Source organism: Daphnia pulicaria, chromosome 1 (assembly GCF_021234035.1).
Source record: "Daphnia pulicaria isolate SC F1-1A chromosome 1, SC_F0-13Bv2, whole genome shotgun sequence".
Lineage (NCBI taxonomy): Eukaryota > Metazoa > Arthropoda > Branchiopoda > Diplostraca > Daphniidae > Daphnia > Daphnia pulicaria.
The window spans coordinates 32,827,802-32,838,822 of NC_060913.1; the positions used below are offsets into that span (position 1 = coordinate 32,827,802).

The following is an 11,021-nucleotide window of genomic DNA, read 5'->3' on the forward strand; positions in this document are numbered from 1 at the left end:
CGAGTTCAAACGAAAAAGAAAGGGTGAACGAAACATGCGTGCCCGGCGTTATTCGGTGGTGAAAATCTAGCTTTTTCCAGACTTGTTCAATTCGATATACCTGTGGGTTCGGACTGCTCCCTTGCCAGTCGTAAAAAAAGAGGGAGAAATTTCCAGAAATTACCTGATACATTAAAAAAAAAAAACCTTAAATATTTTTAAAAAAAGGGGGGATTCTTTATTATTAGTCTTTCATCTTTATTCTGGTGTGTATGTGTGTGTATTTATTTTTTTTTTTTTACCTGAGTCAGAGTTCAAGGCCGGCAAAAGTGGTATTACCCCCTGAATATATAGATACAATATATTATTACCGGTCCACGTGAAACCCACCTGGGCTCGTTACACTACTCTATCCACCGTAGGAGCAGCCGCCGTCTTTGTTTGGTTTTTCCTTCCATTTTTTCGGTTGCTCATTCTTGTTTTTTCCCCCCTCTTGTGTACCTATTTCACTACGAGTTGCTGCGCTCAGACTATAGCAGAGTCCGCGGCCCAGCACCGTCAGACGCAATAATCGTACTCTTCCGTGTCCTTCGTTTCTTCCACACTGTGTGTATACGTCTCAGTCTTCTCTTCTATACACTTTCCATTTTTCTTTTAAAAAGAGAAAAATTAACAAAAAACACCAATTATTCTTTATTATCTCTTTTTTCTTTCTTGTTACCCACTTTTTCAATGTTTATTTATTATTTCCAGACGCGCTGACCACTCAAAAAAAAACTGGCCGAAGGAAGAGGGAGGTGGCTGAGTGTCATGTTGATTCACCTTCGTCAATTGACAATTCCCATAGTCTATTCTTTTTTTCTCCGTTTTTTTCTCTTATGGACATAATATATTATTTCCTTATTATTTTTTTTTAAAGAAGAAAAAGAAAAACCATTTTTTTTTCGTGCGTGGCCGGGAAAATGTCATCATCATCGCCAGCATAGAGAGGCCTTTGACGAAGATAATCACGCCGTCCTTGCCGCGTTTCCTCCCGCGAGCAAAATGAGCTATTGCACAGACACCAGTTGTTCTTGCTGTATACGTGCACAACACAATCACATGGAATTTTTATTAGACTCCCGCCCCCACGAGCAACCGAAGCTATTTATCTATCTATTTATCTCTTTTCTTTTTCTACCTTTTTTTTAAAGTTTACGCTAGAAAAACAAAATTGCGTCATATTTTTTTTTTCACGACAAACTCACGAAAGAACCGCGACGAAGGACGACGAAATTTTCTACCTTGCTCAGTCCTTGCCAATTTTGCCAGTGCGCCCATCTCTTCTTGCTTCATCTCGCAGTCCAACACGTGAATGACGATCGCCGATTGGAATTTATTATTCATGATATTCACAATCAGCAAACGGAGAAATGCTAAATTCAATTTCTCTCCGGGACGGGATAGAGGAGATTCGCTAGACACTTAAATGTATAGCGCCGCATCAGCTGCTGCAGCTTAATTCCTTCTTGCGAAATAATTAGATTCAACCGGTGCAGCAGTGCATCAACCTCGACCTACCTGATTAAATTTCCAGAGTGTGTATAGTTCTCTCTGTGTCCTCGTTTTCATTTCGTCTCTTCTTCTTCGTGCTGGCGTTGTTATTTTTTAAATTACGCAACAGTCAACACACGCAGTGTCAATAGCGTCAGAGCGTGAATCCCGCCAACACTATAATTCGTTTCTTTTTCTTAGTCTTCTCTCTTCATTATTTGATTGGGCAATTTTTTGCACAGAGTATCATGACAGTAAATATGAAAACATTTCTGCCTAGTACACGGCTATCACAGTATATATACTAACATCTACGTATTTATATATGCACAATCTATCCTCTTTTTGAGTGCATCGTGAACTGGACTGGAGAGGTGCATTTGCATACGGCCAATGACGTTTTTGTGCAATAACAACGGATGCAGCTAATGGATGACCCGGTTCCATTCATAGTCTCTTCTCTCTCGACTCCGTCTTATTTTGTTGTTTTTCCCGCTATACGCCTGTCTTTTTCCTGATGTTTTTATTTTATTTTATTTTATTATTTATTTTTTTTTTTTGTACAACACCATCTGAGGAAATTCGTTTTTTTTCCCAGCTGCCGATGGCCCCGTTTGATTTGGCGATCTGTTCTTATTTGATGGGCGTGCACCCACTGTTTCGCAACCGGTCAAGGGTATTATGGCGAGAAGCCGCTGAACTTGGCCAAATTCAAACCGGTCGGGGAGAAAAAAGGAAAATAAAAGACGTCGGAAAATAATAAACAAAAATGGAGAACGGGAGCAAAGGCACAAAAGCGGATGGTAAGCGGAATGAAAAGAAGAACAAAGACAACCGGAAACTCAACCAGTAAGTTTGTTTTTTTTTCTGTCTCTCTCTTTCTCTCTTCTGCTGGTATACTATAATGATCAGGGTTAGTTTTTTTTTCTTCTTCTTCTTCTTCCATCCACCAAAAGGGGATAAGAACCGCTGCCAAGGTCGGCAGCGAAATTATATGAAGTGCTCCTCGTTTCCACTCCTCTTATGTCTCTTCTTCAGTGTAATGTTGCTGTTGTATAGGAACGACCGCACAAGCGATTACAAATGCCCATCTCGCTTGAATTACATTCCTGAAAAACCGACTCACGTTTGGCTCTAGGTATCAGGTCTGCTCAACGCCGACGGGAGCCAAATAAAATATGATATAAAATAGGATTATAAAATAATGCTATAAAAATCAACCAACAGGTAAAAGGAGAAGAGATGTCGAGGATCACAAATATTTATTATGTAGTAGACTACCCGCTACGAGTCGTGGCCACCTATTGTAAGAGAACGACACTACGAGTTTCATTTTTGGGTGGGGAGAAAATTGTGTCAAGACTTGGAGACGACCACGCACGCATACTGCGCTTCTTCATAGAGAACGAATATTAAAAAAAAAAAAATCGTGAAAGGCATATTTTTTTTTATTCTTTCGACAGAATATTTTTAAAATACTGCCATTTGAATTTACGGACAACATATATATGTCGTGTCGATGTTTCAGATACTAAATTCTAAATTTCTGCCGATAAGAAATCTTTTTTTTTTTTTTTATATGGTCTTGTATATTTAAGTTCAAAAATAGTAAAAAGCTTCGATAGGCTTAGTGTGCGGGGGTCCCGGTTTCAATACCCGATCAAACCTTTTATTCTTTTTTTGGGGATTTGAAATGATTTTAAAAATTTATTGATGATAGTAAATGGCAACAGACGCATACACAATGACATGGAAATTCTATTGAAGTTAAAATTTAAGCGATAAATTTCTACAACAACAAAATTTATTTCAAAATTTCTTCGTTGAAGTGAAAAGATTAAATTTCAACCTTTCTTGAAATCAAATTACTTTTAATCTAATTATTTCCAAGAGAATAATTATTAATTTTTCTTTTTTAATGCTCCCTCACTTCCCTATTCCAATATTTCTGGACAACGTCCGTCTTTATTCCGATCGACAGGAAACGTCATGTTGCCTTTTTGATTTACTAAATGCAATTAAAGCGACTTGACGGAACGACGGATATTGGGAATTCCGTAGCTGTGCATGTCAGTTGCCAAGGATGCCTCCCCTACACCAGAACGTGCATACACCGTGCACACGCCGGAATGGCGTAATGTCACGTAGGCAATTTGAAATAATCGAAATAAACAACTGTAGCGGCCTGAAAACTGGCGTAGATTGAAATTTTTTCAAAATAAGAGAAGACTCTTATTGAGAGACTTGGCGATAAATGGTAAGAAATGAACGTGTAAATAAACGCGGAAGTAAAGTCAAAGAGGGTAAGGGACCTTAATAAAATTGCTGAAAAATACAAAAAGGTAAAAACAAAAGAGAAATAGTAACATCAATAAATAAATAGAAGGTCATGGCATGTGTGTAGTACCTCCCGTTATCCATGTGGGTCATCTCGCGCTAGTTGCTCTCGTCGCGCTGCAGGGAAACTTTATAAATACTGGTCTGTTCAACGCCATTTTCAGGAAGAGGCAGTATAACTGTTCCAGTAGTGGCGCCGGTCGGTGTTGTCCGAAACCTCGCTCGCGACACAGAAACAGAAAAGAAACAATGTCCCCATTGTTGGCCACTATCATCTTCACTTGTGTCTTCGCCGCTAGTCACACGGCTCCGCAGGAGCCGCTGCAAGCCTGGACGGAAGATGTCGTTTCCTATTCCGGATTCCAGCTGTGGTCGGCCACGCCTCGCAACCAAGAAGAACGCGAATTCCTCTTGAAAATCCGACAGGACTACGGTAATGAGATTAGTACTTTCATGTTTACATTATAAAACAGCGCCGTCGGCTATTATAATCCGGCAATGTGATTATTGATCGCCTCCTTCACGTGAATATTATATGTGCACAGAGTTGGAGGTATGGAAAGAGGCCCGATCGCACAATAGCCCCGTCGATTTGTTGGTTTCGCCCGATTTTCAGACGGAATTAAAATTGCGATTGGCAGACGCGGAAATCCCCTATGAGGTCACCATTAGCGACATGCAAACGGCAATCAACAACGAGAACCCCAATGTCACCGACAGCGGCGACGAGTACGAAAATCGAAAAAGTAAACGAGTTTTTTTTAATAATTTTATTTGACATTTTTCTTTGGATTATGGCTAAAATATCAAAATGCTAACTGTTGCTAATAACTATGCGCTATATAATTGTGCTTTGGTTTATTCACGCAATCAATTTTTCTCAAATAAGTGGCGGGTCGATTTAAGCGGTATTTGGCTGCCTTTATCTCCTTCTTTCCCGGTGAGGATTATTTTACTAAAACTCAACAATTTCCTTATGCCTACGGTTAGTGACTACCGACAAGCAAACTCTGATTCTCGAGAAGCCAATCTTTAATATTGCCAGGAGTTTCTTTAATTCAATAGTTTCATTCTCACGACGACAGGCCATAAAATGGACTGGAACAGTTACCACCGGATTGACGATATCTACGGCTACTTAAATTACCTGGCGGACTCGTTCCCGCGACTCGTGCAACTAGTCAGTATCGGTAGCTCTTTCGAAGGTCGTCCGCTTTACGTTGTTCGCATATCCTCGTCTTCATCCGGAACCAAACCTGCCATCTGGATCGACGGAGGTATTTAACAAATCTCGACTGGAACACTAATAACTTAGCTTTTTCTAATTGGAAAGTTGTTTCTTTCGTCGTCAAGGTATTCACGCTCGGGAGTGGATTTCGCCAGCTGTGGCTACTTATATCATTAAGCAGCTTGTGGAAGAACCTAGCAACGAGAGACTGTTGCAAAACGTTGATTGGTACATCATGCCCGTCATGAATCCTGACGGTACGTAATTTCCCGGTTTTCGCCAGCTGATATATACCCTAATACATCAGCACTTCAGCAATCTACAAGAACTGGAAATTTCCAATCGTGATAATAATGTATTTTGCATTTCTCTTCATTGCCACTTAAGGTTACGAATACACACACACGAGCAATCGTCTATGGCGCAAAACCCGTTCTTCGACTGGAGCTCGCTGTCGTGGTGCTGATCCCAATCGCAACTTTGGTTACCAGGTAATTAATTACGCAACTATACGCATATCAGCGTTGTGGTACATATTTTAATAATTTTTTTATTCTGAATTTAATAACAGTGGGGTGGTAAGGGTACAAGCCGAGATAAATGTTCCGAAATTTATCACGGAGCCAACGCCTTTTCGGAGCCGGAAACGCGGGCCGTTTCAAATTTCATCAGCGGCAAAGCCAATCAAATTAAAGTAAAAAGAAAACGATGAAACTGTGGGCTCTGACCTTTTTTGGCTCTTCCAGACAACCGACTTATACATCTGTGCGTTATTGATAGGTTTATCTCACCCTGCATAGCTACGGCCAATATGTCCTAATTCCTTGGGGTTATGATGTTCAATACCCAATCGATTACAACGACATGAAAGATCTTGCCAATAAAGCGGCTTCCAAATTCCGTCGCTACAAGTACACCGTTGGCAATTCAGCCGATCTTCTCTATCCAGCAGCAGGTATATAGTGTGCATACACTATCGATTTAAAAAAGTTAAAAAAATTCAGCTCAAACGGGAACACTCATTAAATTGATGGAATTCATTGGCATTGAAGGTGGCTCCGACGACTGGGCCAAGTCAATTGGAATCAAGTACAGCTACACGGTCGAATTGGCCGACACTGGAAATCATGGATTCGTTCTGCCCGCCTCCTTCATTCGGCCCGTCTGCGAAGACTTCTTCCCTGCGCTGGAAGTCTTTGTCGACAAAGTAGCCACCCTCAAAGTTTAATTTATGTCTACGAACGTATTAAAATTATCAAGTCTCATATTTTAAAGCGTTTTCCAACCGCCTTAGCTATACGTCAAAAATACAGTGCTGGAATGCTGAAACCTAATAATATTTTGTTACGTACGTATGACTTAAGACATCCTCTTGACATGCATACTTTCTATAAGAAATACATCGGTTATAAAATATCGGATAATTTCTAGGCCAATTTTTTATCCTGTTCCTGTAAATTAAAAGGTCTGATATCTTTGGTTTTTAGTGAAATCTTTGCCAAATGTCTTTTGAAGACAAATCAATCGAACATGCTGTTATTAACGCCATTAATCAAAATTGTAATGTTTTTTTTCTGGCATCGGTATGTACAAAATAGGAATTGTGAAAATTCTTATTGCAAATGTCATTAAATAAAAATTGAGTAGCTTGTGAAAGAGCTACGTAACCCGTGTGGATATAGTCCTTGCAATTTCTGTACGCGATTTCGCGAACTTTGACCTGATCGCAAATGAAATCTCCACACATAGCCGGAGCTTTACCTGCGCGATGACTGAAAATCACGCAGCCACGAACATATTCTTCGGCTAGTCGGTTACTCGAGTCCCATAAGGTGATGCTCTTGTGATTCCTGAATGTCAATTATTTTTTAAAATTATAGCCATTATTTAGCTTTTGCACTTTATTGTTGACTGATTCACTCAATTATGCGTCGAGCAGCTTTGTTGTAGCCATGGACCTTCTCGGAATGAATGGCCGTGTTGTGGCTGTAAATCTCACCATAGAAATCGACTGTTGGATACTGATTGATCCATATCACCTGGCTGACGCTGGCGATTTGAGAGAGAACAAGACTCAGTTCTTTAAGATCACGCTGGTACAATTGCAAGATGCTGACGGAATCGATATCTGCTATCATGTGATGAACTGCCATACCTGTAAAATCGGATATAAACGATGCCAAATATACACTTTCTGATTTCTGATTTTCGTGCAAAATAACAAATTACTTAGAAAGATAAAATTGGGTGGATCGATCCATTGGCGAATCATGTTCACGACGTCGTTGTTGATGACGGGCTGCCAGTGAAACGAAACTCGCAATTGAAGGAGGCTACTATTAACACTGATTTGGCCGTGGTGAAAAGGCGGAATGGGATTCGGCTGCATTGTCCTGTCGTATTCCGGAATGATCTGAAGTGAAGTTTATATATAGGTGCTGTGCTGAAATTGTGTTGTGTTGTGGCCTCTCACCATGAGAAAGTTGAGAAACTGCTGTCGGATTCTTGAATCACCAATGAAAACAAAATGCAACGTCGTCTTATTCTTTTCCGTAGTTGCGGCAACATTATTATTTCTATTTAAGCTGATTTTAGACTGGAGAATATCGAGGCAGGACGTTACATGTTCAGCGGTGTAATCCAATAACTTGCACTGCGCTTCGGGCATTATTGCCGTTAACTTCTTACCGTCGCGAGATCTTTTGGCGGGTAAATGTTTTTCATTTGAACCAAACGATCGTTGATCAAGGATGTTTTCCACGCAGAAATACGAATTGTCTTGAGATATATAATGTGATTCATAATTTGCATACATTCACAAAAAACTTTTATTAGGCACACTTTCTGGAATAAACTTGATGACTTAGAAACATTAATTACCTCGGGTCTTATTATCGCCAGTCACCGCTTTCCACTGTCCGATTTCCGCATTATAGACAACGAAAGCTGTCAGCGAAAGCAAAGAGAGCGACGAGACAACGTAGATTATTCGTAACACGGATAATAGTCGCCTTTTCTGCATAGGGATCGTCATCATTGTCGCAACAACGGAACAAAAATCACAGTTGCAGCCCTAATAAGCTATATTTGATCAGACAAGCCAGAAAAGCCAGAATGAGCCCATTTTTCCAGAAAAGTTCCACACAACCGAACGGCGCCAATACACAAACGCGTTTAGCTATAGGACCAGTTGGAGATGTGGAATAAATTTTAGTTTCAAACAGCGCCAGACATAAACGTTTTGATTGTCAAGGTAAAGAGCAAAGAAGCCCAAGAGGAAAATCTAAATCTAAAAGCTCATTGAGAGCAGTTGCCATGGTAAAAATATCAGTTTGGTTTTTCTCCGCACGTTCGCTTTCCCTCCTTCGAATGAACTGACGTGTCCAAGGCATCCATCTTCATCCAGCGATGAACGAACTGACAGATTCATCACAACTTACTGATTGCATTATTCCTTTGCGTGATATACGGCAGGTATATACACCATAATATGTTGGTGGCCTTATAATTGGATTTTCTTTCGTTATGACGACGAACTGACAGTTCACTTTCCTCAGGCTCTCTACACAAGTATATCTCACTACTTACACACGGTTTTGCAGATGATAAAATTTCAAATGTAACCTATTCATATTGTAAGAACATACAATTTATTTTCAGTTCATCGCTAGTCGGAGTACCGAACGAACGTCCTTCTAATCCGCAATGTAGCCAAGGACCAAAACCAATTTTATTGAGGAACCAATCGTTTGAGGTATACCATTATGATGCCGAAATCGCTCTTCTGGCGAATTTCTTTTCTTTGCAAGACAAATGCAGTTGGTTTTCTTCTTGTCTGGATTTTAACGGCTTGCTGTTTCATCTTATTCCGCCTTTGGGTAAAACTGTCACAAAGAAGTCATCTTAAAAAATTTATTTTCCAAATGAATAAATTGAATTATTATTATTATTTTTTTTTTAGGTGGACTTCGGGATAGGCGCAGGCGATCGCACAAGTGAATCATCTCATACACAGCCAAGATTGCAACAATTTCATGGAGACATGAAGCGGATATTATTCTGGAATGAATATTTCCAGTCGAAGAATTACGAATTCGGATTGGGACACGAGCCTTTCGTCAAGGCTGGCTGCCAGTTTAGCAACTGCGTGACAACAGACGATCGAAAACTTTTAAATGTTAGTGACGCAGTTCTTTTTCACGCCATGGATTTCGACGAATTAGATTTCCCCAGTTTAGTCATCCGCCGTTCGGATCAGCGCTTCATCTTCTACAATTACGAGACGTGCGTCGGAGAAAAAGACATGCCCGTTTTCGTTTGGACCAAGGACTTTTTCAACTGGACTATGACTTACCGGCGTGACTCGGACATTTATGATCCACATCCGTACGGATCAATCCGGAGGCGAAGTGACGTTCTTCGGCCATCGCTCGTTATGCCAAGAGCTCTACACCCGGAAATGACACCCGCTTATCCGGCCGCTTTGATTCAACCGTGGAACAAGTCGCGGTCGTTAGTGACTAAAAAAACCAAAATGGTCGCCTGGTTTGTCTCCCACTGCCACACTGACGGCCTCAGAGAAGAATATTTTGGCCAACTTGGCAAATATGTTGGGATTGACGTTTACGGCCGGTGTGGCAAGTTGAATTGTTTGCCGTCGAGGAGTTCAAAGTGCGATCAGCTGCTAGACAGCTACAAGTTTTACGTGGCAGCCGAGAACGCCATCTGCACCGACTACGTCACAGAGAAATTCTACCGGGCATTGTCATCCGACATTGTGCCCATCGTCTACGGTGGTGTCGATTACTCCTCGTACGCTCCACCTTTATCTTATATTGACGTCAGCGATTTCAAATCTCCCAAAGATTTAGCCGATTATTTAAAGTTGTTGGACGAAAACGACGGCCTCTACTTGAAATATTTTGACTGGAAAAAAGATTACGAAGTAGTCAGTCGGCCTGTGACGGGTTGGTGCGAACTTTGCGAGAAGCTCAACGATCCTCACCAGAGACCAAAAGTGTACAAAGACATTAGCGATTGGTGGTTTCAAAACGATATGGCTTGTGTTTCCGGGGGTAATTTCCTTTCAGGCTCTCTTGGCGTTGATCTTCACCAACGTCCATTGAAGTCAATTTAATACATTCAGTCACATATGCTATCCCATGAAACAAAATCCACATAGGAAAATCCTACCCATTCCTTCCGAGGTATTTTTTCGTTGAGTTTTTTTAAAAAACGAGTGAGTGTCGCGTTCAAATTTTCACGTAAACGATCTTAATTGTATATTTCTTAAGTTTTAGTCGGCGATTGTTATCTTCAGTCGTTCTGCATGATGTAGTTCTTATTTAAAATTAAGAAGAATAGGTGTTGGTGTTTTATTATTAGCGTACTCGAATGCACATATTACCTAAAAAATAAGTTATCAGATCGTTTATTTGGACCAATCTTTTGTGACATTAACATATATTGGTGTAAGAAATAGATGGCTTCCAATGTTTATGTAGCGTTGTAGCCTACTACGTTACCAGTAAAACTTACAGAATAAATAATTAGCTATTATAATTTTCTAAGAATAAACAATTTACAAAAAAAATCGTAATCGCCTGTTGCTGGTTTTTTTCAAAAAGAACTGGTCGTTTTTTTAAAGCTGTTATTGCTCCATTCGAGTAGACCTACGATTAAAAATAAGCGATTTGGTATCCATGTTGTTCAACAGCTCATTCTCGCGCTCGTACTTGCTCTAGTGCCGATCGATATGGTACGAAGATGGCGCCAGGGGCAGCATATAGCCGACGGGAGTAGCGGCAGCGGTGTACAGCCGAAGGGAGGAGGTACGCCATGAGCGCCATAGCCAGCATATGCGAAACCGGGACTCCGGGAGCAGCGGCGTAGGAAAGTCCATTGAATCCGACACAAGGCAAGACTGAGGAGCAGCGGCGACGGC

At 40.7% G+C, this 11,021-nt stretch overlaps 3 protein-coding genes across 5 annotated transcripts; 2 read left to right on the forward strand and 1 right to left on the reverse strand.

The window, feature by feature from the left end:
• The first annotated feature begins 3,998 nt into the window (after nucleotides 1–3,998).
• On the forward strand, nucleotides 3,999–6,493 carry LOC124327478 (carboxypeptidase B-like). Of its 2 annotated transcripts, XM_046786419.1 has the most exons (9): nucleotides 3,999–4,282; nucleotides 4,395–4,595; nucleotides 4,739–4,789; nucleotides 4,935–5,126; nucleotides 5,203–5,334; nucleotides 5,465–5,568; nucleotides 5,649–5,771; nucleotides 5,858–6,032; nucleotides 6,130–6,493. In XM_046786419.1, exons 1-9 carry the CDS (start codon nucleotides 4,099–4,101, stop codon nucleotides 6,303–6,305), a joined length of 1,338 nt encoding a protein of 445 aa, XP_046642375.1. In that variant the 5' UTR covers nucleotides 3,999–4,098; the 3' UTR covers nucleotides 6,306–6,493. The 2 variants fall into 2 exon arrangements, with proteins under 2 accessions (XP_046642375.1, XP_046642383.1); XM_046786427.1 differs by lacking the exon at nucleotides 4,739–4,789 and having other exon boundaries at nucleotides 4,000–4,282.
• A 128-nt stretch (nucleotides 6,494–6,621) lies between these two features.
• LOC124327497 lies at nucleotides 6,622–8,233 on the reverse strand. Of its 2 annotated transcripts, none has more exons than XM_046786447.1 (5): nucleotides 7,958–8,233; nucleotides 7,551–7,855; nucleotides 7,307–7,490; nucleotides 7,077–7,232; nucleotides 6,622–6,927 (listed from the first exon to the last, which is right to left on the reverse strand). In XM_046786447.1, exons 1-5 carry the CDS (start codon nucleotides 8,112–8,114, stop codon nucleotides 6,884–6,886), a joined length of 846 nt encoding a protein of 281 aa, XP_046642403.1. In that variant the 5' UTR covers nucleotides 8,115–8,233; the 3' UTR covers nucleotides 6,622–6,883. The 2 variants fall into 2 exon arrangements, with proteins under 2 accessions (XP_046642403.1, XP_046642393.1); XM_046786437.1 differs by having other exon boundaries at nucleotides 6,998–7,232.
• A 529-nt stretch (nucleotides 8,234–8,762) lies between these two features.
• Nucleotides 8,763–10,787, forward strand: LOC124320926 (alpha-(1,3)-fucosyltransferase C-like). Its single transcript, XM_046783834.1, has 2 exons — nucleotides 8,763–8,831; nucleotides 9,039–10,787. Exon 2 carries the CDS (start codon nucleotides 9,120–9,122, stop codon nucleotides 10,212–10,214), a length of 1,095 nt encoding a protein of 364 aa, XP_046639790.1. The 5' UTR covers nucleotides 8,763–8,831; nucleotides 9,039–9,119; the 3' UTR covers nucleotides 10,215–10,787.
• Nucleotides 10,788–11,021: the final 234 nt, after the last annotated feature.

Bases quoted from the DNA above. Each gene is read 5' to 3' on its own strand.
- LOC124327497 (XM_046786437.1), bottom strand. From the start codon at position 8,114: ATGATGACGATCCCTATGCAGAAAAGGCGACTATTATCCGTGTTACGA. The intron at 7,856-7,957 runs GTAATTAATGTT...ATATATCTCAAG, and splicing joins TGGCGATAATAAGACCCGAG to ACAATTCGTATTTCTGCGTG. The intron at 6,928-6,997 runs GTGAATCAGTCA...ATTGACATTCAG, and splicing joins GCTGCTCGACGCATAATTGA to GAATCACAAGAGCATCACCT.
- LOC124320926 (XM_046783834.1), top strand. From the start codon at position 9,120: ATGAAGCGGATATTATTCTGGAATGAATATTTCCAGTCGAAGAATTAC.
- LOC124327478 (XM_046786419.1), top strand. From the start codon at position 4,099: ATGTCCCCATTGTTGGCCACTATCATCTTCACTTGTGTCTTCGCCGCT. The intron at 4,596-4,738 runs GTAAACGAGTTT...TTCTCAAATAAG, and splicing joins CGAGTACGAAAATCGAAAAA to TGGCGGGTCGATTTAAGCGG. The intron at 6,033-6,129 runs GTATATAGTGTG...TTGGCATTGAAG, and splicing joins TCTTCTCTATCCAGCAGCAG to GTGGCTCCGACGACTGGGCC.